Genomic DNA, 26,025 nt, shown 5'->3' with positions numbered 1-26,025 from the left:
ACACGATCAAATCGTTAAGAGAAATACCATTGTTGTTGTAGTAATCAGGATAAATTGGCAACTAAAGAATCAGGACAAGTATTGTTGAATATGCATATAACTTACCCTGGTCCGTTTGATGAAGTACACAAAGACGTCTGGAGTGGTTCAGCTGATTATAGGTTTTATTTAAAACTATACAGAGCGCTCTGGAGATCAACCCTCATGGGACACACGGAGAGATCTGAGCTATAGGAGAAACTATAGGATAGATATTGCTAGTGACCACCGCCCTACATACAGTACTTTTCCACAAAAGGAATTCGGACCATTACCATATATTGGTTGTTATTCCCTTTTACCTTCCCTCATAGTAAAGACATAGTGAAGAGCGGTGACCCTGTCACGTGTCTAAACATAAGATTACACTATACTGCAATACTAGTCACAGAGTGTGACCAGTATGCCTACAAATACAGACCAAACACAAAACAACAATCATTACAGTCAGGGTCGTAAGGACCCCCAATACCTTCCCAAATCCAAACATCTTCGCTTTAACTCCCCAATTGTTAACTAAACTATCTAATAATGGCTAAACATACACAATAAACTAAATAAATCAACGGCTAGAACTACCACACAAAAACACAACTAACAATCCCTTGAAGCTGCCTCCCTCTGCGCTCTGATTCGTCGGCTGGAGGCTTGGCACGCCCCTGGCGCTCTTTCTCACCCCCTCCCTTTTCGGACGGCTTCTTCTTTCTTTGGACTGAGGGTGGACTACCTCAGTACCTGACTCGCTCCCCAGGGATTATTCTGCCCCTTTCTGAGGAGGGTCCTTCTCTGCCTCAACTGAGACAGGTATGTTGTTGGAGATCTTCCTGGACCTTGGTCAGAGATCTAGATGTCGGTTCTCCTGGTGCACACTGCGACCAGTGGTACCAGGTATCTCCTTTCCCCTTTAACCTCACTGCGTGGGATGTTCTCTCTGTCACCTGATAGGATCCTGTCCACCGTGGCTCTGACCACTTCCTTTTTATCACCTTTCACAGCACCCAGTCGGCGTCGAGTGAAGTTTGTGTTCCGTCGCCCTGCTGGTCCGCCACCTGATGGGAGAAAGCTGAAACGAGAGCTTGCAGAAAGTTAAAATATGCTTTGGCTGACAGACCCTCATTCTCTACTGTGGTTACTGGAGTAGTGGTGTGGGGCCCTGGAAAAGGTCTCCCTGTTTGGAGTTCGAAAGGTGTAAACCCAGTGGATTGGTTAACAGAACAGCGGATGGACATAAGTGCCAATGGCAATGCATCAATCCAGTTCAATTTGGTCTGTGCACAGATTTTTCAACCCCATGTTTCAACCCCACTATGGCCTCCACTTTCTGCAAATCCTGATTCTTAAAATGCGTCCCATTATCTGACCTAATTTTCTCTGGGAAGCCATGGTTGGGGATATAATAATTTATCAGGCATTTAATTACCGTGTTACTGTCTTCCCTCTTGGCGGGCCACGCTTCTGGCCACCCTGAATACACATCCACACACATCAGTACGTACCTGTACCCTCGAACGGTGGTTCCCATATCTGTGAAATCAATAACAATCTCTCGTCCAGGCCTGGTGACGAGTGGATACCTACCGATCTCTGGTTTCACTGTCGGTCTGGTGTTGTACTTGGTGCAGATGTCACATTCTCTGACCAACTCTCTGGCCATATCTTTGCGATATGATTGCCACCTTTGCTCTAGGTTCTTCAACATCTGGGCTGTCCCAACATGATGTGAGCGGTTTTTTTGGATAATCTGTGCCACGGCTGCTACATGTTGTATACAGGCATGGTGTCTTTTCTCCGTTGTATCCAGCATTACACTGGTATACATCAGAATTCTCCTCTCTCCCCCTTTTTTTCTGGATCAGTACGCCATTGGCCACGGCGTCTGTGACAGAGACATCCAAAAAGAATGGGAGTGAATAGTCCGGAATGGCCAACTCAGCTGCTGTAGCCAGTTCTTGTTTAACCCTCTGGGGTCTGAGGGGGTTTTTGGGGCCTGGACAAATTTTGACATGTCCTGACATTTGTGCTTTTTTCCGTGTTTTTTAAACATATTGTCTAAAATCTGATAACACTGTAATCAGCACAAAATTGGCTACAATATGTGAGCAGCAAGTTTATACATGATTGTGTTTTTGAGAAAAAAGTGTTTATGCATGGTTAGTGAAAAACTACAATTTTTTACTCACTGAAATAAGACCATAAAGCACATAAAACAAGACTTTGGAGACCAGCATGTTGTAGGCTAAAGTGTTTACTTCAGAGTGCTGTGAATGTCATCTTGTTCACACATTCACAGTAAACAATACACTGATTTAAATTTTCTAAGACACTTTTTGTCCAGAAAGGCTATATGCAAGAGGGTGTGTCTGAGGATGAATAGTCATGTGATTTACCTGAGAACACAAAAGACGCACTGAATGACCAGACAAAGGCGCGCATAATGAGCCTTTCAGTCAAAGTAGATGGGACGGATTAGTGCAGTACAATACAAAACAATGAGGAGCCAAACGATCCTCATTTGAGTTAAAATCAGTTTTTACTCTGAGGACAAGCTAAACTATTTGTCTCTGTGAGGAATGTAAGGAGTGCCGCTTCACGTGCGTAACGCGCCATCATCCAAACGTGCAGAAAAAGTGAGTAAATTCTATGATGAAGTTTGATATTTTGTCATTTCTTGGGGGTGTGCACATATTTACCTGGTTCACCTGAGATTAATTTACATGTGGACAGTGAACAGAGAACAAGGCGGGACCGCATTACCTGTAATGAGGTGAGACGGGAAAAAACGGACTTCTCCTTACGTTCATACGGATTAAATCAAAAGTGATGATTTGTTTTCGACTTGAATTGTTTCACTCAAAAGAAAACATTTCAAGCTTTCTAGCCATATAATTCTTATTTTTATGAGGCAAGTATTCGCTGAGATTCTGGTTGTTTTATTTACGCGTCTGTGAAGAGAAATGGCAGAGACGGAAAAGGCCGAGAGCGCACCCTGTCGGCTTTCTTTTTTTTTAAAAAAAGCACAACGTTTTGTTGTTATGATGGTATACCACTAAAACTAGACCCTTTACAGATTTGAATGATATACTTCTTTTATCTGTACGATCAGAATTGACGGAGTAATTTAAGTTTGTTTCGGCCTTATCAGAAAAAGATGCGTGAAAACGCGCCGGCGCGTTCGTCGACCCCAGAGGGTTAAGGCGGATAAAGTTTTGCTCTGCCTCCGTCGTCCAAACAAGGTGGGTAGAGAGGTTCCTCAGACCTTGGTCTTTCACCATCCGTCGGAGCGGGCTCGTGAGGTTGGTGTAATCCGGGACGTAGGAGCGGCTGTACCCTGTAAGGCCAAGGAAGGAGATCATGTCCTTTACCAGCAGGGGCTTGGGGTGGTGCAGTATGGTGGATCTGTGGGCAGGGGACAATCCTGCCCCCTTCTGGGAGATCAAACGCCCCAGGAAGGAGACTTGTCTTCTACAGGTTTGGAGTTTCTGTTTACTAACCTTGAAACTCCTCTCTTCCAGAAGCATCAAGACTGTCTTAGTGGCCTGTATACAGGCAGTTGCAGATGGCGCCGCCAGCAAGAGATCATCTACATAAAAGTCTGTATAGTGGGAGCGTATGAGACCTGTGGTATTGAGGTGGGCTTCCAGTCTGAGTGAGCCAATGCCCTCTTAACGATACCTCCCAATTCTTTGGCCTCATGACTCGGGTGTAGTGCGAGAGACACATGGGGTGCAGAGTCCTCCTCCATTTGATACCACTGTTGTTGTTCCGGCGATTCGGCTCCCAGGGCGGTATGGGAAACAGGTCCAGGGATTCCGGAGCATCCATTCCCCATTGCCACATCAATTTCTTTGGTTCCTCATTTTTCTCCTTCTTTTCTTCTGAATTAATCCTTTGCCGGGCCTCTGACAGCTGTATTTTTAAAAGCTGAGTTTGGAGGCCCTGATTCTGCTCGTCTTCCTTTTGCAATTGTTGCTGAACCCGAGTCAGATGGTGCACCAGATGTCTCTCCCACACTACAGAGTCGGCCCCCTGTAAATCAGGCTTGTCACACATAGCAGTTTTTACCTTCTCCAGTACTCCCTCCAACACTGCCTGTCTATACCACTCAGTATGATGCACCCACAGTTCCTTAGTCTGATCCAAGAAGGTCCTTGATTTTCTTTCGAGTTCGATGCCAGTTTGGGCACGGCGGATGAAGTGGGTAATGGATATTTTTCTCTAATCACCCTGCTCAGGTCACCAGCCCATTGCGCAAACGGCTCCTCATACTGCCGGCGCAAAGTCCCTGCTGCCTTCTCAAGGTCTCGTGCATCTATACTGGTCAGGCACCTCTGAATAACGCCTAAAGTCTCCCAATGCCAATCTCTGCCCTGCGGTCAGCTTGTCCAATTTGCCAAGCCACAAACCTCCTCCCACTGCCACTGGGGGAAGTTGATCCACCAATGCCTGCACATCCCCGAGCCCGTACGGCTGATACTTCACTCTTCCTCCAGAAGCCAATGAGTGCTTGAAAAGAATGATGCTGGTTTACCTCCCCGTGCTCCAGTCGGTCCTTTTCATCCTCGCTGCTCTCAATGGATTGGGTGGACTGATTGGGGGAGGTGGGGGACCCTTGGGGGGGGGTCCCAATGATCTGAGCTTTTGGCAGTAGTTCTCACTAGGACCTGGATCCTCTAGTTTACCAGTCACCTTTCCAGCTGAGCCGTTCATTTCTTCTTCATCAGCCTCCTTCATCTCTGGACGCCATGCTTCTTCCGCCCAGAGGACTATCTGTCCTGTCTTTGCTTGTCTTTGTGGGATGAACTTCAGCAACACTTCCCGATCTAATGTCTGTGGGTCCGTCCACTTGTCAGTACTTACCTTTGTCTCAGGAGGTGTTTGAATATGAACGTTCCTGGGGGCCTCCCTCTCTATGTGCTGTCTGCAAAAGGAACAGGTTCTACCGCGTGATCCGGGGAACTTCGTCCACTTCCAGAGGGAGTTAACTTCAAAGTTTCCTAATCGATATACTCCTTATGGCCTGATTTCTGTGGGTGGGCCTGTGGACTAGGCTGAGGCAGATCAGGCACTTGCAGTTCTCCTTTTTTGATCTCTATTACTGGATATAGGGTTGGAACCAAGGATGCCGACGGACTACTTACGAAATAAAGTGGCGGCAATTTCTCGTCAGTTCCCTCTTTGGCCTTCCATATCTTATCCTTGTGTAGATGCTGGGTACTTTGCCACAGCAGGGCTATATTAATCCAGGTACTGGCCTCTGCCATCCTCTTCCTGTTTTTTCTGTCTAAACTTACCTTTACGAAACATGGAAGCTTTTTCTCCTTCCATTCCTGCTTCCTTGGCCCGTTCCTCGTGTCCATGTGCCTTCTCCCATATCCATGGGATCAGGGCAGCTCGATCCTGTGGGTTTCTTCCTTTTTCCTTAATCAAATTCATTAACTTCTTCCTATATTGCTCTTCCATTTCTTCTTTTGTATTTTTCTGCCCGTTTCAGCCGACCTGCTGCCAGGGTTGATGCCACCTGAGTTTCCAGTTTCACCCATTTTTCAGGCGGGCCCCATTCCTCATCACTTACCTGTTGGTCAAGGTGTCTTTCCATTGTTGTATTCGAGTCTGCCTACCAAATTAATGCGTGGTCTATCTTTATTTTATATATTTTTACTATTATTATTTTATTATTCTTATATTTATTTATCATTTATTCTTGTATTATATATTTATTTTTGTTTATTTATTTTATTCTCTTATTTTTATTTTATTTTATCTGTGGTTATCCCCTCCTCACCAGAGGGAGCTCTATCTATAGTTATTACAATCCCTAGTTGTTTCAGCAGAGGGAGCCAAATAAATTATAATACAATTCCCTCTTCCTCCAGTAGAGGGAACCAAATAATAGGCGGAGCCTTACTTACCTTACCTTCTCTCACTTCCGCCTTTCTCTGTCTTCACAAACCCTGCGCCCCTACACTTCCTGTCTCTCTCTATCTCTGGCGCTTTCCACACACACACACTTACTGTCCTCACCCCCCACTCTTTGATTCACACTGACATAGATTCACTCAAACTTCCTCGACATCCACACAAATGCACAATATTTAAAACCTAAAATTCTACACAACCTATCTAACACGGACGTATTATGTCGTTTATGTGTCAATCCAACATGACGTATTATTTCGGGGATTCTTAGTTCCCCGGGTCTTGCAACCCAGTTGTACCAATTCCCCGTCAGAAATTGTTGGGCCCACCACAGCCAGAAAATAAAAACTTAAAGTCCACCAATCCTACACGGTTTTATTTTATTTCGTCAATCGATCCAACACGAAATGACGACCTACCACCCAAACCGTCCAAATTTATAACTATCCCAATTCACACATTGACAATTGTAATTTTAGAATATGCCAATTATGCAGAATTCATGAAAAGGTTTCTGCTCACCTGTCTGTGGCGCCAAGTATATTGTCAATGCGTTCCTCAGGCAGACAGTCCAATTTTCCTCATCCCCGTACGGGCCACCAAATTGTTGAATACGCATATAACTTACCCAGGTCCGTTTGATGAGGAAGTACACAAAGACGTCTGGAGTGGTTCAGCTGATTATAGGTTTTATTTAAAACTATACAGAGCGCTCTGGAGATCAACCCTCATGGGACACACGGAGAGATCTGAGCTATAGGAGAAACTATAGGATAGATATTGCTAGTGGCCACCGCCCTACATACAGTACTTTTCCACAAAAGGAATTCGGACCATTACCATATATGGAGTTGTTATTCCCTTTTACCTTCCCTCATAGTGAAGAGTGGTGACCCTGTCACGTGTCTAAACATATAAGATTACACTATACTGCAATACTAGTCACAGAGTGTGTCTGCATTCCCACAGTATCTACAAAGGGGGGGGGGGCATTGACAACGACATGGACAACGACAGGCGTGTGTTGCTTTTACATCCAAACATGTCTCTGAAGATGAACCAATAAATGACAACCCATTGCTGATGATCACGGGTATGTTCATTCATTGTAGAGCCAAATTATTATTCAATGACAATGAACTCCAGGATGTAGCTGTCCACAAAATACTGAAATGATTTGATAACTGATCACCAAATTGACTTTGTCTTACTGAAACCTGGCTACAGGAGGATTAATATGTCAGTCATTGTGTACCGTCCACCTGTCCCTTACTCAGTTTTTAACAGAATTTCCAGACTTCCTATCTGATTTAGTGCTTAGTTCAGATAAAGTCATTATAGTGGGAGATTTTAACATTCATGTAGATGTTGAAAATAACAGATGTTTATCTGACAACGCTGTTAATAAATTTAAGAAAATGATTCCATCTTTATTTACATTTATGCCATGTGCCAACACAGTGGAGAGCAGCTGCTTCAATCCCACTCCCTACCAAATTGATCATATTGTTGACGGTGCTGTAGCCTCACTGCGTGAAAGGCTTGATACTGTGGCCCCTTTGAAAAAGAAGTTGGTGAATCAAAGGAGATTAGCCCCATGGTATGATTTACTGGTTCCCAGAGTTTCCAAAAGCAGAATGGGAGGCAGAGCCTTTAGCTATCAAGTTCCTCTCCTGTGGAACCAGCCCCCAGTCTGGGTTCAGGAGGAAGACACTCTCTGTACTTTTAAGGCTAGACTTAAAACCTTCCTCTTGGACAAAGCATATAGTTAGGGCTGGCTTCAGGTAACCCTGAACCATCCCTTAGTTATGCTGCTATAGGCCTAGACTGCCCGAGGACCATCGGTACACTGAGCTCCCCTACCCTAACCCCCTCCCCTTCTCTCCCACCTCATGTATATTCCACCATTGAATGTTACTAACCTTGTGCTCTCTCTCTCCCCTAGTTTGTGCTCTCTCCCTCCCTCTCTCTCTCTCTCTCTCTCTCTCTGTACCTTCTGCAGGTGTCCCTGGTCCTGGAGCTGTTTATCGCTGATGTGCAGTTACTGGCCCCACCAACTTGCAGTGTCTATTTGTTGTTTATTGTTGCTGTTCTTTTCTCTCTGCTCTATCCACTCACCCCAACCGGTCGAGGCAGATGGCCGCCCAAACTGAGCCCGGTTCTGCTGGAGGTTTTTTTCTTCCGTTAAAGGGAGTTTTTTCCTCTCCACTGTCGCCAAGTGCTTGCTCATAAGGGAATTGTTGGGTTTTTAGTTTTAGTTTTTGTAAAGTGCCTTGAGATGATTTGTATTGTGATTTGGCGCTATACAAATAAAATTGAATTGAATTGAATTGAATTGAATTTGACGCTATACAAATAAAATTGAATTGAATTTTCTGTTTTGCAGAGATACATGTGCAGCAGTAATAAGCCATTCCCCCAGCAGCAGCTTTGACACATCAGTGGAGGCTCGAATCCAGAAAGAAGAGGAGGAAATTCTTATGGCCAATCGCCGCTGTTTAGACATGGAAAGCAGGTAAAGCCCTCTGCATGTACATGGAACTTCCAGCAGACCTACTGTATTTCAATATAAATAGTATTGTGCAAAATAATAGCAGTACAATGTGACTAACCAGAATAATCCAGGTTTTTGGTATATTTTTTGTTACATGGCAAACAAGTTACCAGTACGTGCAGTAGATTCTCAGAAAACAAACAAGACCCAGCATTCATGGTATGCACGCTCTTAAGGCTGTGCAATTGGGCAATTAGTTGAAAGGGGTGTGTTCAAAAAAATAGCTGTGTGGCATTCAATCAGTGAGGTCATACTTATGTAAATGTGATCTTTCAGCTTTTTCTTTTTAATAAATTTAGACTTTTCTAAAATTCTGTTTTTACTTTGTCATTATGTGGTGCTGAGTGTAGATTAATGAGAAAGAAAAATTTAAACAATCGTAGTAGGCCTATCAGGCTGCAACATAAGAAAACTTTAAAAAAGTGAAGGCCGTCTGAATGCTTTTTGAATGCACTGTAGTATTTCAAAGACATGCTGAGCGCAACAAAACTTGCTGAAAGGGTAGTCTGGGTAAGAACCAGCAGATCTTACAACTAAGTCAAATAATTTACCAGTTGTGACCTAAAGGCTAATTGGTCAGACTTTCCTTTATACATCAGAAAGTGTTGCATTCTAAATTATAAGTGTTTCATTAAAATCTCAAATTTAGCGGTTTATCAGCACAAAACACATCTTCTTCACCCTTGTTCCGACTAATTCAGGATAAAGAATCTCCATGCCCAGATCATAGAGAAGGATGCCATGATAAAGGTGCTCCACCAGCGTTCCAGGAAGGAGCCCATCAAATCAGACCTGTCATCTGCCATGAGGCCTTCCAAGTCCCTGATGTCCATCTCCAACACTGGCTCCAGTGGTTCAGGACTGCTCTCTCACAGCCTGGGACTAAGTAGCTCGCCCATAACAGAAGAACGCAAGGACACTTGCTGGAAGGGTAGTCTGGGTAAGAACCAGCACTCCTTGGTAAATTCTTTGACTTGGCTGTACCAAGTCAAAGAATTTACCAATTATGACCTTTGAAAAATGGCAGCTGAAATTGTAGTATGAAAAAGTGTGTATAGTCAGTTACTGTGATAATGTCAGTAATTACCTTCTCATCGCTCTCCAGGGGTTCTGCTGGGTCCTGAGTTTCGTCCAGAGTCTCTCAGGACAGAATCAATTTCATCATCCCCTTCCCCAGTGCTCCCTTCCACCCCAATGACTGCAGGCCACTCGAAGACAGGCAGCAGGGACAGCTGTACACAGACTGAGAAGGGCCAAAGTCAGGACAAGCCTAGTACTCCAGCCCTTCAGAGCATGACATTGCCTGCCCGCCTGTCCAGTCCCAGCCCCATCTACATCCCGGATCGCATAGCAGGTCAGCTTATTGTGCCTGTCTGACACAGCAGTCTGATCCCAGAGATATGTAAGGCTCTGAACACACTTGCAGTATGCATCTAGTTGGAGAGTGGTAGCTTGCCAGAGTTTATCACCTCCTACCTAGCACACTGTTGTTTCCATAATATAATATAATTTTCACCACCTAAATATGTATGGTATTTTCTTATAAGTCACACCAGAGTATTAGTCACTTTGAGAAAAAGCATTTTCACTTGTTACAGTAGTTAAGTGTAACACAAGAGTTTAGTATGAACAAACATTTTTACATTTTCTGCAGCACAGTATTATATTCAATTGAGTCAAGCATGCCAAGAGTGCACTCTAGCACTAGTTCCTACTCAACAGAATGACTACACTTATACAGGTGCATCTCAATAAATTCAAATGTCATCTTAAAAAATGTTTACAAAATAATTACATTTCTTTTAAACAAACACTTGAAATATATCAGTTTGCATAACCAGAAGCAGAAGTGCATTACAAAATTCATTAATCCGTGAAGGTAACGTTAAACAACTACACCAACTTTAGGCTTTGGGCAGGAGGGTGCTGTGTTCTTGTCCTTTCTCAAGTTGTCTGAATGTCTACACTCACTCCAAACTGTGTTTCAGCTTCAGACTTTACCTGCACTTTGAAGTCTGCAGTATAGCTCTTTCTTTTGAGCGCTATTTTCTCGTGTTACGCTAGGAATTTAGCGTTAACATGGGCCTTATTACTTTTTCAGTGGTATAATATCTTCTTCAATTGGGTCAAGTGTGTCATCTAATGCTAGTGACTACTTGACAAAGTTACTGTAAATATACACATATAAGTCACTTTGCTATGTAAGTCGCACTGCAAACCAGAGTGTGACTTATTGTCTGGAAAATATGATGATCTCTCATAAATAGAGTACTGCTCAAATAAATTGGGGAACACCTAGTCATCACAGTATAACAGCAAGTCAGTTACTTCAGGAATAATAATCAGGGCATTAGGAAGTACAACTGAAAACACATGGCATGACGAGCATGGCAACCCCCAAAAAGAGAACAGTTTTGCATGTAGTGGCCACAGACAAATGATCTCTCCTTATCTCCTATGTGGGACGACTGTGGCTCAGGAGGTAGAGCAGGTCGACCAGATACAGCAGGTTGCTGGAGCAGCAGGTAGAGCAGGTTGGTGGTTCAATACTTGGCTTCCCTGGGCCCCAGGCCGAAGTGTCCTTGGGGCAACACACTGAACCCCAAGTTTCCCCTGGTGTATGAATGTGTGAGCGAGTGGGTGAATGGACAAATAGTGTAAAAAGCACTTTGAGTACACTTGAGGTAAGACCATTTATGTGACTTATTCTTTTCAAGTTAAAACTGGTGTTTTTGTCACTACTAGTAGCATGAGGCAGTACATGCAGCCCAATCAAAACTGTCAGCCACTGACTCCACTGAGGTGGCATGAGTGCCCAACATGCTCAGTACCATGCAGCTAAATTGACATTCACATTCACGAGAGACCACCAGAATTGGTATGTCCCAAACTGGCACACCGTTCAGGTGCCACACTGAGCACATGTGACAGGGATGAAAGAGTCTGGAGATGCTGTGGAGAACATTATGTTGAGGATGACCAGTTTGATGGTGGGTCTGAAGAGGCATATCCTTGGAGGGCCACACAGATCTCCATGTTGTAGCCAATAGTCTGACCTCATACTGCTACAGTGGGCCTTGGGGTCCTCCCTGTTCTGTTTTGTTCATTTCATTTCAGTTTAGTTTAGTTTCAGTTCACTTCAATTCAATCGTATTGCCAAAACACAAAAAAAAAATCGCCTCAAGGCAATTCACAATATTTCAATATCTCATGAGCAAGCTCTTGGTGACAATGGAGAGCAAAAAATTACTCCTCATGGAAGAAACCTGAAGCTGAACTGGGCTCAGTTTGGGATGCTTTGACCGTCTGGTCAGATGGTGGAGAAGAACAGCAACAAGTAAACACACCCCAGGACCTGGAATACCTGTAGGAAAAGGAGTACAGTGGTCTGATAAAAGCCTTCATTGACTGGAGTCACAAAAACTGCCTCCTACTGAACACCTCCAAAACAAACAAAATGGTAGTGGATTTCTGAAGGCCTAATCCCACTTTCCAGTTAGCATCCGTGGTGTGGACAGTGACTACATTTACGTGGACAGCAATAATCTGATAATTGACCATATTCTGAATAAGGCAGCATTTTCATTGTGTTTACATGAGTTGCTTTTAGAGTATTCCTTTCTTGTTCCCATTTTACGTATTATAAAGTATAGACATTAATTACACACGTCTGTTGGCCTATGTCACGCTGTCTGACTTTATACCCTCTTTAATTTCACGTTTGCATTGAATATCATTATACAGTTCGTTATGGTACGAACTGGGTATTTAATTTTTAATTTTATGGAAGCTTTAAGTGGAGTTACATTTATTTACTTGTCATGTAATACATGCACATAGATGACTGTGTCTTCTCCAACAATATACAGTATATAGTATATTCTGTATTTTCATTCAGCAACATGCCACTGTGACAAACATGGGGGTACTGGATGAGAGTACGAAGTATTGACTGGTGGGAAAGAGTCATTCTAATGGAATTTGATGACTATACTGCTGAGTGTGTATGCAGTAAAAACTCTCAGAACATTCATATTGCGTTTCATAATGCGACTAAAATAGGAATACTCCACATGCCTTAATTTGGTTATTGCTTACTTTGACTATGACCTTAACCAGATTAAGGTAAATAAAAATAGCGGTTTACATGGTGGGTATTGTCTTGTATTGTCTTAATCTGATTAATATTTTGTTGTCCATGTAAATACATTCATTGAAGTGGTGGCAGCCTACGAATATCTAGGTGTACACCTGGACAATAAGTTGGACTGGTCACTGAACACAGATGTTCTTTTAAACAAAGGGCAGAGATTACCTTTCCCTCCTAAGGTGGCTAAATTACATCTGCAGAAAGATTCTGCATATGTTTTACCAAACTGTGGTAGCAACTGCGCTCTTCTATGCATCACTCTTTTGTAGAGGCAGCATAAAGCAGAAGGATCCAAGGCGGCTGGAAAAACTGGTGCAAAAGCTGGTTAAGTGCCTGGAATGAGGCTGGACTCACTGTAGGCTGTGGTGGAAATGCTCACAGGTAGAGACCATCCTGGAATACACTGACTATCCCCTTCACAACATCCTGATGGAGCAGAGAAGCAGCTGCAGTGGACGACTCACCTCACTGAGCTGCAGGACTGAACCATACAGGAGGATCCTTCATCCCCACTGCCATCTGGCTCTACAGCACCTTGGACAATGGAAAATGACTATCAACTTGAACTGGACTATCACTGACAACTGTTACTACTGACCACTTTCATTAAGAGACCTCCTGAATTATCGCATCTCACAATCTAAGGGAAGGTACAGAGAATGAGGACAGAGAGAAGGTGCAAATTTAGTGACATTCAATGGTGGCATATAAATGTGAGGGGAAGGAGAGAAGAGCAGGGAGTAGAGTGAAAAGAGAGGAGTAGAGAGAAGAAGTACTTTATTAATCCCCAAGGGGAAATTCAATTGTTACAGCAGTTATTCTAATTTAAAGTTATTACATTTAATATTATTTAAATTATATTAATTAAGTTATAAAGTAACTGTGTATGTAGAAAAGTAATAAAGTAATTATTTATTTTGGGGATTTGTGTGTGTGTGTGTGTGTGTGTGCGCGCGCGCGTGTTATTGTTTATATTGTGGAATTAGTCTTATGACCGTGGACACAAAAGACTTCCTGAATCTCTGTCTTGGCTTTAGGTGGAATTGGTCTGTGGCTGAATGAACTTCCCATTCACCACAGTTCCTCATGAAGTGGGTGGGCAGAATTGTCCAATATGGACTTGATTTTGTCCACCATCCTCCTCTCTGCCACAGCCTCCACACTGTCCAGTTCCAGTCCAACAACAGATTTTGCCTTCCTGATCAACTTCTATTGTCTATTGGCCTCACCAGCCTTGATGCCACCTCCCCAGCACACAACTGCAAAGAACAGTGCACTTGCTACAAGCTACTGAAGATGTTCTTCTATCAGAAGACTGATGGAACATCTTCAGTAGCTTGTTGCACACGCCAAAGGAACAGAGTCTCCTGAGGAAGAACAGTCTGCTCTGTCCTTTCTTGAAGAGTGCATCTGTATTGTTTGACCAGTCCAATGTGTTGTAAATGTGGACTCCAAGGTATCTGTAGGAGTCCACAATCTCTACTTCGTCTCCAAGGATGGAGACAGGGACTGAGGTCTTCCTGCTCCTCCTAAAGTCCACTACCAGTTCTCTGGTTTTCTTGATATTGAGCTTTAGACAGTTGTTACACCAATCAACAAAGCTTTTTATCAAGTGTCTGTATTCCTCATCTTTATCATTATTGATCCATCCAATGATTGAAGAGTCATCAGAGAACTTCTGGAGGTGACAGGTTCCTGAGTTGTAGCATAAGTCTCAGGTGTAGAGTGTAAACAGGAATGGTGCCAGTACAGTTCCTTTAGGTGTACCAGTGCTGCTCATCACTACATCAGCTATGCAGTCATCTAAGTGAACAAATTGTGGCCGCCCAGTGAGGTAGTCTTTGATCCACTCCACCATTTCTGCGGGAACTTCCATATCCTGCATCTTTGCACTTAGCAGGTGGGGCTAAATAGTGTTGAAAGCACTTGAAAAGTCAAAGAATATATTTATTACATATTTAATTCCAATTTTATTTGTATAGCGCCAAATCACAATACAAATCATCTCAAGGCACTTTACAAAAACTAAAACTAAAAACCCAACAATTCCCTTATGAGCAAGCACTTGGTGACAGTGGAGAGGAAAAACTCCCTTTAACAGAAGAAAAAACCTCCAGCAGAACCGGGCTCAGTTTGGGTGGCCATCTGCCTCGACCAGTTGGGGTGAGTGGATAGAGGAGAGAGAAAAGAACAGCAACAATAAACAAGAAATAGACACTGCAGGTTGGTGGGACCAGTAACTGCACATCAGCGATATACAGCTCCAGGACCAGGGACACCTGCAGAAGGTACAGAGAGAACAGAGAGAGGGAGAGAGCACAAACTAGGGGAGAGAGAGAGCACAAGGTTAGTGACATTCAATGGTGGAATATACAGGAGGTGAGAGGAGAGAAGAGAGGGGAGGGGAAGGGAAGTGGGTGGGTTAGGGTAGGGGAGCTCAGTGCACCGATGGTCCTCGGGCAGTCTAGGCCTATAGCAGCATAACTAAGGGATGGTTCAGGGTTGCCTGAAGCCAGCCCTAACTATATGCTTTGTCAAAGAGGAAGGTTTTAAGTCTAGCCTTAAAAGTACAGAGAGTGTCTGCCTCCTGAACCCAGGCTGGGAGCTGGTTCCATAGGAGAGGAGCTCAATAACTAAAGGCTCTGCCTCCCATTCTGCTTTTGGAAACTCTGGGAACCACAAGTAGACCTGCACTCTGAGAGCGAAGTGGTCTATTGGGATAATATGGTACTATGAGGTCTTTAAGGTATGAAGGAGCTTGATCATGAAGGGATTTGTATGTGAGAAGCAGGATTTTAAATGCTATTCTGTATTTTACAGGGAGCCAATGAAGAGAAGTTAATATAGGAGAAATATGATCTCTCTGAGATAAAATTACCAAGTCTAATAAAGATGAGTTAATTAATGGCAGGGTGTCTTTAAGCAGTCTAGTCAGGATGGGGTCTAAGAGACACGATGATTTAGATGAAGCAGCTACTGATGTAAATTCAGAGAGTCTAAAGATAACTGAGGTCTTTCTGTTATGAAATGGTGGTGTGATGGTGGTGAAAGAGGAGACATAGGACCCAAATGTGGAACACAAAATATATTTATTTAACATCTCCTGGATCTTCCAAGACTCAGGCACAAGGAAACGCCACTCTGGTGAGGGCAGGCAGGCAAGCAGGCAAAAAAAATAGAACAGGTGTTTAACCATAAGCTTTACCCATACTGACCCAGATTTTTAATGGGTCATGCTGTAATTAATCAGGGCTTAAATATCAGACTTAATTGCTCAACAGAAAGCCATTAGATTTTAGGTGATATAGTCCAACTGACATAATTTTTACTGTGCTGTATAATAAATGAATAAAGTATCTATCTATCTCTCTAGCTATCTATCAGTCAGTAACTCAACTACAACACAGAAGGCTTACAGAACAGACTGGTTTGGTGTTGACTGATACTTTGAACCTCTGACATTTTTTGATGTTATTTGTCATCTCTGTGCAGATGTGGCAGGGTTTCATAGCAGCACTCTTGAGCGGCGGCTCCCAGTCCAGTCCTACCCACAGCAACAGGCCCCTCCTCTAGCTCCACCCACCCAACTGGAAGTGGACAATGACATGGTCGAGATCCTTATCTGATCCAATGATCTCTGGAAAAATGTCATCCAAATGAGGTTGCCAGTTCCACTGTAACGAATGGAAACAGACATGCGTCAACCTGGCTCAGCCTCCAAATCTTAAACTCTGTCTTTGTTGACAGTCACACAAAGCAACATTTTCATAATCTGATGTTTACGTGCACATGCATCCAACACTTTCTGCCTTACTGGATGTTTTACATATTCATGGCTTTACTAAATCACTGTTTACCGTTATGTAAGGAAAGCCCAGAAATCAAAAGCAAAAAGCAGAAGCATGACTGCTTTTTATGTTACCTTAGCTTTTACAGTTTTCCTAAAAGTGTGTGTTAATATGAAGTGGTGACTGGAACTTAAAATTCTAAAAATGTATCATTTATTTTTCTGATGCAACTTTGCAAGATGCCTTAGACACTTTCTCTTTGCAGTGATGGATTTAACTTTGGTCATTAATGTATGCTTGTAAAAGCTCACACTATTAACATTCTAAAGATGGAAAGTATAAAAAGGAGTGGACAAAGGTGAAGGTCAAAATCTTCTATTAAAGTGTCTTTACCGTGTGTACAGAAAGTGACAACACATTTCTGCAACTGCATTTCAGGAGGTTGGGGAACTTTTGGGAACTTTAGCATGTTGCATTTTTTTCTTTCCCACATGTAAACATATGATGAAAAACTTTGCAACAATTCTTAAGCAGCTTGTTACTTAGATATGTGATAGAGACCTGTAATCTGGTTACTGGAAGCTGGTTGACTCCATTGGACCAAATGTATTGTCTGCCTTTTTGTTGCATTTATTGCACTGCTTATTTTTTACTGTTATACTATTATATGTCTGACATTAGGTATTTATGTGTAAAGTTTTTTTCTTTTTTTTTTTTTTTTTATTATAGTTAGATGTTGCACATGGGTAATAATCAGAAAGGATGTATAGTATAAAACCTCACTCTGTACATACATCATTGTATGTACTGTAATGGCCTATATAACTGTGTGACAGAGAGGGATCTGAGAGCTGAGAATTGTTACATTTCCAGAATGAATAAGTTGGGATGCTGACTTTTATGACTGCAGGCTTGCTTTGCTCCATGGGTGGTGAAAAGTAACCTGAAATCAAAGCATTTCATAGGTCAGTAGACATGCACAGTCCTCGCAAGTTCTTTATGAAACACCCCAGACTAATAGTGGAGGTTGGCTAATGCCTGACCATGCCTGTATAAAGAAGGACATCCTTTTGTGTTTTGGAAAAACATGCTGTAATAACTCTGGCTTTGGAGCTTGGTTGCAAAAGGGGGATGAGAGTCTGAGACTTCTGTTGGCTGCCTGCATGACCCCACTGGCTGGGGTCACTCTCAACTAGATGCTCTTGAAATATTTTACTTCCCATGGTTGAAGAACAAGATGGAGTGAATTTACATAACCTTGATTGTACTTACTGCGTTTCAAACTTTAACCACCTCTGTCAGTCAGCCAACCACCTGACTTGTTAATAGATAAGAACTACATCCAGCCTCATTATTATGTAACATTGAATTCAGTATGATTTTAGTTAGTTATGAGCAGATAACACTACGCATACTGTATTGGAGTGCCACAGACTGACTGTCTTACATTGAAAGTAGCCTCTAAGCCCAGCTTCTCTTGCTTTAGCTCAAAGGTAATAAAATAGATCAGTATTCATCACTGGAGGCTAAATTTGTGTGAAAAATCAGCATCTTATAAAAACAGCATATGCTTAATATTCTGTCAGATGAAATAATCTTCACATGATATCAGCCTATCCCTGATAGAAAAGAAGAAAAGCTGAAGTTTGATATTGTTAGAATGACGATGTTTACTGAAAACCAAAATAATTGGTTTAGAGAAGCTAAGAATGGTCAGTTTGATATTATCATTTCAGAAGGTTAGTTGAATGATTTTACTAAAACCTGTTTCATTTGATGAACTTAATTAGTAATGCATTGTTGTAACTGAAGACGAATGACATTTGAGTTAGAAATAAGGACTCAGACATTACTTAACCTCGTTAGCCAAAATGATGTGCCTTTGTTTTCCACTACAGAAGTCTGCCATTCCTACGTGTTAAATCATTTAAAAATTGTCTTTGCTTCCTGTCACAGAATGTACAACACTGGTGTCCATTGCCATATTAGTAGTGCATAATAAATATGTTCACTCATTTGTGCCCTCATCAGTTCATTATTAAGTCTCATTTATGCTGTTATTGTAAAAAATATATGCACGGTGCTGTGTCATAGCTTGCTTGACCCGGATTAAATCTTAAAGACAGTGGACTTTATGGGAATTGTGGAGCCTCAGATGGAATTACTGCAGGTTTCTGGTGGTAGTCTGCAACCTTCACAAAATCATCCTTTCAAAACTTGATCAATCACAATGTGTTTTTATGAGCCAGTACCATATAAACCATTACTAAAAGAGTTCAATTGCTAGGTTTCAAAGCCTTGAAGCTAACACATTTCACAGAATGTTATGTGACTGATAACTTCTCTTCGAGGAGGGACCTTTATTGATCATACCAGACTATTTCAAAATACGAAGAACTTTTTAGTTGGTAGTGGAAGATATACTGAAATACCATAGAGTGAGAAACACTTAGTCCTGTGACATTTTTATCAAAACAGAGTGTCAAACATTAGGGATTTCAAATTTAGTCTTGGAACAATGTAGTGTTCTGAGAACAACACACCTTGATAAAGCTAATGGAGTCAGTACTTATGTTTCTGACTTTGAGATTTTTTGCTTTTAACCATAAAGCTTGGACAGAAACCTATGTGATTTCTTCATCCTACCTAAAAAAATTCACCACAGGCCACAGTCCTGCCTGCAGTCTGTGCCCAAGCACCCACAACTTACAGTCAACCACAGTAACTGCTTGACCACATTTCTTTCACATCTACAACCCGCACACTTACTGCATATATTGAATCATGTTAAAAGTGCCTGTGCACTTGCCATTGTAATGATCACCTTTGTTTTTTTGGACATTTTTTGTGTAAAAATTAGGTCTATAGCAGACATCTGTCATGTTTGTGGACTGGTACATCTCAATTTTGTTGTAGAGCTAATCATCACAACAGTTCCTGAACATACAGTGTCTGGCAATGAAAATCTCAATTTACACTGTAATGATGTCTTTTCAAGAGAAGAAGAAGAAGTACTTTACTAATCCCCAAGGGGAAATTCAGTTGTTACAGCAGTTATTAAATTTGAGATTATTTAAATTATATTGATTAATAGTAATCCATAAAGTAATTACTAAAGTAATAAAGTAATTAACTATTTATTTGGGGGGGTTGTGTGTGTGTATGTGTGCATGCGTACATGCATGTGTGTGTGTGCGTGTGTGTGTGTGTGCGTTATTGTTTATATTGAGGAATTATAGAGTCTTATGGCCGTGGACACAAAAGACTTCCTGAATCTTTCAGTCTTGGCTTTAGGGGAAATTAGTCTGTGGCTGAATGAACTTCCCATTCGCCACAGTTCCTCATAAAATGGGTGGGCAGAATGTCCACCATCCTCCTCTCTGCCAATCAATCACCAGTAATCACCAGCCTTGATGCCACCTCCTCAGCACACAACTGCAAAGAACAGTGCACTCACTACTACAGACTGATAAAACATCTTCAGTAGCTTGTTGCACACACCAAAGGAACAGAGTCTCCTGAGGAAGAACAGTCTGCTCTGTCCTTTCTTGAAGAGTGCATCTGTATTGTTTGACCAGTCCAGTTTGTTGTTAATGTGGACTTCAAGGTATTTGTAGGAGTCCACAATCTCTACTTCGTCTCCAAGGATGGAGACAGGGAGGAGGACTGACAGTCATGCTGAAAAATAGAGGCAGTTTGGGCAGTTTGCAATGCTTATGGGCTTTTCACAATGTCTGAATTTTGATTCTTTCTCAAGGCAACTTGTTTGCAATCTTATACACATGCTGCTTAATTTTGTCATTGATGTACAATCAGTTTGCATAAAAACAATTTCCTGATTAGTTTTTTGTGTCCTAATGGATAGAGAGTCAGACTTTGTTAGAGAAATTAAAATGTTACCCTCAGGTTTGTTAATCCACTTTACTTTAACGTAAGTCAAAAGCACTTTTGAGTAGGGCAGGGGGCGGGGACGAGGTCGTAGCCGGAGACCTGGCAGACAGCAGATAGTTAATCATGACTACTGCTACGTCTGTGGAAAAGCAGGACACTGGGCTAAGAGGTGCCCACAGAGAAAGACACGCCCTGAGCACCAGGAGGGAGGAGCAGGCTACTCTGCATGACTAGACAGCAAAAAAGGTCAGATGCAAAATGCACACACTGAACAGAATAGAGAGATACGAGACACACATCTGACTGAAACTAACATTTTGAGCTTAGAAGGAGTAACTGAACTCATGCTGTATGAAGAAAAACCAAAAGTGACATTGTTGGTGCAATGAGTTAAAATAAAATTTCCGTGTTTGACACACTGGAGCTTGTAGGTCAGTTCTTAGTAATCCACCAGACAAAGTCAAAGTGACTACAAAAGAACACATTTTAGTAAAAGATGTAGGAGCAGCATGCAGACTACAACCTGAGGAAAAGAAACTGTTCAAATTGTGGGTGAGCCCACACATTTCACTTGCTAAACCTTCAACATCTGAGTGGAAAGATTTAGGAGCATTTGTAACCAGGGCTGAAGAGGTGGGGACCGCCTGGGAGCCAGTCCCAGGTGACCCTCATGCTTTCTACAACTGCACTGTAGACACATATAGCAAAAAAATGAACTGGTGTACAATCACAACAAAAGCTAAACATCTAAGTGTAAAAGAATGAGTAGAAGTGTTCACTCTAACAACAGAGGAAGAAGATCAATTAAAGGAAATTCCCTCATATTTATGATCTACAGGAGCAGCAGATGTAGGGAGAATAAAAGGAGTAGAACCAGTTAAAATAACACCAAAAGGTACCTTCAGGCCCTTTCAAAGACAATATCCACTAAAACATGAAGCTGCTGAAAGAATTAAACCAGTATTTGACTCATTACTAAAAGCAGGCATTATCAGAGATACATAGAGCTCCACTGGTACCAGACCCACACACCCTGCTGAATTACGTCAAGCCCAGCTCAAAGTGGTTCACTCTCATTGATGTGGCAAATGCATTTTTCTCTATTGAAGTTGACAAACAATGACAATTCTTCTTTGCATTTGAGTTTTCGGGCAAAAGATGGACTTGGACGCGGATTCTGCAGGGTTATTGTGAGTTTCCTACCATATTTTCCCAAGTAATGTCTGCTAACTTAGCTAGGTTTTCACCTCCTGCAGGAAATCAAAGGAAATCATTGTATGTAAATGAAATTTTGATATGCTCTGAAACACAAGAACAATGCAAAACAAACACCATAGCTCTGCTTAAGTTTCTAGCAGAACAGGGACACAGAGTGAGTAAGAACAAACTACAGTTACCTAGGTCACAACCTTTCACAGCAAGGGAGAGCTCTAGACTCAGACAGAAAAGAAGCTATACTTAAAGTACCAAAACTACAAACTAAAAGACAGATGATGTTTTTCTTAAGTATGACAAACTTCTGCAGAGCATGGATACCAAAGTATTCAGAGTTGTCTAGTCCATTGTTGAAATTTATCTATGACACACCTATGGCAACTTATGATAAAATAAAATGACTGAAATTGCAGAAAAACGCCTTAAAAAGACCCTGACCAGCACCTCTATTTTAGAACTGCCTAACTATGAATTCAAGCTGTTATTGCAGCCTCCATGACAGTCCAAGCTTCAGCAAACATCATGTTATTCTATCCTCTGACACTAAAGGTTCCACATGCAGTCTCTGTCCTGTTGTTGCAAAAACAAGATTAGCATGCATGTCACCAGATAGACATTTATCCTGCATGACTACATTGCTTTCACAGCCACATCTCACTATTGAACGATGTACAACTTTTAATCCTGCTACATTAATGCCTATAGCTGAGGATGGTGAGCCACGATTGTATTTGTGAAACTGAGAATAGAGTGTTGCCCAGGGCTGACCAAACTGACACACCTTATAAATATGCTGAAATGACAATGTTTGTGGATGGATCTTGTAAAAAAAAAAAAAAGGAAAGAAAAAAAAGAAATCAGATTGATCTAATTCTACAGGATATACTGTTGTAACCCTTAAAAATGTTTTAAAGCTGAATCACTACCATCTCATTTATCATTGCAGGCTGAGGGACTTATTACCATAACAGAAGCTTGTAAATTATGAGAAGTAAAAGTAGTTAATATCTACACTGATAACAATTATGGATTTTCAACTGTACATGTGTTTGCTCAGCAGTGGAAGAACAGAGGACTGATTACACCATCTGGTAAGCCCATCACACACAAAGATATTATTTTACAGCTGTTTGATGCTGTGTAGCTGCCTAAAGAGGTTGCTAATTGTAAGTGCGACACAAATGTGAGGACTAGTTACGATTTCTTTTGGTAATTGTAAAGCTGACGAAGTTGCTAAATCAGTAGCACAGAAACCATTGCCTTTACAAGCTACAGTTACAGTTGAATATCTTGATGAGCAGATACTTAAAGACATGCAGAACAGTGAACCTTAGAAATGAAAAGACTCATGGGTAAACAACAAAAACAAAGAGAAAAGAGTGTAAATTATGTAAAGATGAAAAGTAGTGTTACCTAAAAGTTTATTTAGATACGCAGCTGTACTGACGCATGCTAATGTGCATACGTCAGCAGGAGGGATGGTAGATTAGTAAACATAGTGTTTACAACATACGGTTTTACTAACTACTCAAAAAAAAAAAAATGTTAACAATGTGAAATATGTGTAAAAATAATCCACAGGGACAGATTATGACAAGAAATAGTGGAAAGTTTCCACTACCTGAATATCCTTTTCAACATGTCTGCATGGATTTTATTAAACTAAATAACTGTGAGGGAAAGAAATACTGTTTAGTGATCATTGATGCATTAACTAAATAGACTGAAGTGTTTCCAGCAAAGCATCCTGATGCACTAACAGCAGCTAAAACACTGACAACTACCATTACTACCAGATTTGGAATTCCAGAGAAAATCTATTGTAATAATGGTACATATTTTGTAAACCAGGTAATTAAACATCTTACTGCAGTGTTATCATCTTATCATCGTTAAAACCATTCATTAAGGAGGATGCTCACATGACTGAGACCATTGCTGATCACATGGCAAAAATGTTGTATCTGTGATTAATGCACAACAGGAGGGTCCTGAGCCTGAACCTGACTCTAGAGTGAAACTGGGTCTTTGTAAAAATGACCAAAAGAAAGTATTGGTTTTCTCTGTGCTGGAAAGGACCTTACCAAGTACTGCAGTCTATACTCATGGTTGTGAAAATTGTTGAAAGACCTTCCTGGATTCATCTAACACACTGCAAAAAGGTAAAAGTACTGTCTGAGTAATTCTGTCAAACCAGCAGGGACTCACTCTAAACTCCAACTAACCTGTGGTGAAGTCTGGCTACAAAGGGGGGTGGGACTTATAGGGACCACTCGTCTCAAACCAGTGAAGAAACCAACCACACCCAGGGGAATTAGGTGAGTGAGGAGTAGAGTGACCTGGGGAGAAGACTGCTCAGAAGTACATTTTGTCATGGAGGGTCCTATATATCGACCCTGGCACCCCTTTAGACTATTCTGTGGGGTGACACTGACAATAAGCATATTGACTGTCATATCGCTGACCACAGTTATGTTGATGTTGTTTCTCTTTGAGAAGTGTTTGCAACAGCCGGAGAACGCTACTCACTCCACTGAGATAAGACCTGGTATTTTTTTCCTCCCTTGAGAAGGAACTGCTACAGCCAGGTAATGCCATGAACAACACCAAAACCAAACCTAGGACAAAGAGAGCTAATGATGTGCCCACTTTTATCTTTTGGGCCAATGAGACTCAAGCTTCTCCAGTTTGATTTTTGTAAAGTGGTTAACTGCGGTAATGTGTGACAGGAACAGCTAACATGGGTAAACAAGTATATTTATGTCACTAAAATATGTATTCTCACTGATAAGAATTAATCCACACAATGATCCAACAGGCTTAAACTGCACACTGCAGCTGTGTACTTCCACCTGCCCTCTAGCCAGTAAACAATGTTTTTGCATTATTTGATGCCACCTATCCCTGCTCTTACTCCTCCTTTCTTTACACCTTATAGAACTAATTATACCTGTTTTTGAGAAATTCCACTTCAGGGAGAAAGGTCGGTGATCTCCACTGGTGCAACTCTACCACCAATGTGACCACTCCTGGGGCAGGCTGTGACCCTTCCTGGTTCACTGACCATGTCACTGCACGTGCTGACCTGTGGTGGCATTGTGGTGGAAACCAATTGAGACCAGTGCTCCCACCTGATTGGCATGGAACCTGTGCTCTTATACAATTGGTGATGCCATTTTATGTGTTACCTCTGTCTGGTTCATCCCTAGACAGCCCACACTGTGTGAAAAGAGACACTGCAGCAGCTGGCAGTTTTGATAACAGAGTATATATTGATGCCATCGGAGTGCCTAGAGGAGTTCCTGACGAGTACAAAGCGAGAAACCAAGTTGCAGCAGGGTTTGAATCTTTTCTGTTTTGGTGGTTAACCATTTATAAAAATGTTGATTGAATAAATTATTTGTATTATAACCAGCAGAGATTCATTAACTACACTAGAGATGCTGTCAGAGGCTTAGCAGAGCAGTTAGGTAAAACTAGTCTTATGACCTGGCAGAACCGGATGGCATTGGACATGTTACTGGCTAAGGAGGGAGGTGTTTGTAAAATGTTTGGATCTACCTGTTGCACCTTTATTCCTAACAACACTTCCCCAGATGGATCTGTCACTCGAGCTTTACAAGGACTACAAGCCTTATCTGAGGAGGTTGCTGAGAATGCTGGTATTGACAACCCCTTCACTTCTTGGCTGGAAGGAATGTTTGGTAAATGGAGCGGTCTGATCCAGTCCATACTCATCTCTATGGCTGTGATGACTGCTATTTTAGTTACATGTGGTTGCTGCTGCATTCCATGTATTAGAGGCCTTTGTCAACGCCTTATTGATACAACAATTAACAAACAAATATATCAGTCCATTTCACAGGATGACCAGGACCCTGAAACTCCTCCAGAGTCAATGAAGGAAGACCTGTGTCTTTTAACGACTATGATAAATTTGTCTTAACTTCTGAACTGTATGGCACAAATGACTCTATTATTGGAAATTCCTACAGAAAGTGATGTTGTGATGACTGTTTGCCCATAAAGACAGAAAGTTACCACATTTATTTCTCACTTCTACAAGCATGCTAATCATCTTAGAATTGTTATTGTGATCTTGTTTGTTTTTTTTAATCATAGTAATTATGATTTTACAGTGCGTATGATCTGCTAAACATTTTCATATAGTAGTTATGCTAAGCATAAACAGGAGGGATGCGTTAGAGAAATTAAAATGTTACCCTCAGGTTTGTTAATCCACTTTACTGTAATGTAAGTCAAAAGCACTGTTGAGTAGGGCCTGTTACCTCTTGTCTCTTCCTAAGGTCAGTCTGTTCTGACCTTCACTTTCTGATAAGACACTTAGTATCAAAACCCAGATGTTTTGCAGTTTCATGGAAAACTGCCTCCTCTTTCTTCTTTTATCACATGACTGTTTGTATCATAGTATTAAAATGATGTGCTGCCCAGCTAAGAGCCAGTGATCCTCA

At 41.7% G+C, this 26,025-nt stretch overlaps 1 protein-coding gene across 7 annotated transcripts in view; it reads left to right on the top strand.

Annotated features, from left to right (window-relative positions):
• amot (angiomotin) overlaps positions 1–18,462 on the top strand; it is a 122,210-nt gene extending 103,748 nt beyond the window's left edge. For 4 of the 7 annotated variants that reach the window (XM_026327813.1, XM_026327808.1, XM_026327810.1 and 1 more), the window contains 4 exons: positions 8,342–8,470; positions 9,211–9,449; positions 9,615–9,863; positions 16,152–18,462. In XM_026327813.1, the coding sequence (XP_026183598.1) occupies positions 8,342–8,470; positions 9,211–9,449; positions 9,615–9,863; positions 16,152–16,285 (751 nt within the window). In that variant the 3' untranslated portion in view covers positions 16,286–18,462. The remainder of the gene's footprint in view (positions 1–8,341; positions 8,471–9,210; positions 9,450–9,614; positions 9,864–16,151) is intronic. The other 3 variants (XM_026327806.1, XM_026327807.1, XM_026327809.1) reach the window with 1 other exon arrangement.
• Positions 18,463–26,025: the final 7,563 nt, after the last annotated feature.

Source organism: Mastacembelus armatus, chromosome 14, assembly GCF_900324485.2.
Source record: "Mastacembelus armatus chromosome 14, fMasArm1.2, whole genome shotgun sequence".
In the NCBI taxonomy this organism is placed as follows: Eukaryota; Metazoa; Chordata; class Actinopteri; order Synbranchiformes; family Mastacembelidae; genus Mastacembelus; species Mastacembelus armatus.
The sequence above is the reverse complement of the archived record's forward strand: the minus strand, read 5'-3'. Positions and strand labels throughout refer to the sequence as shown.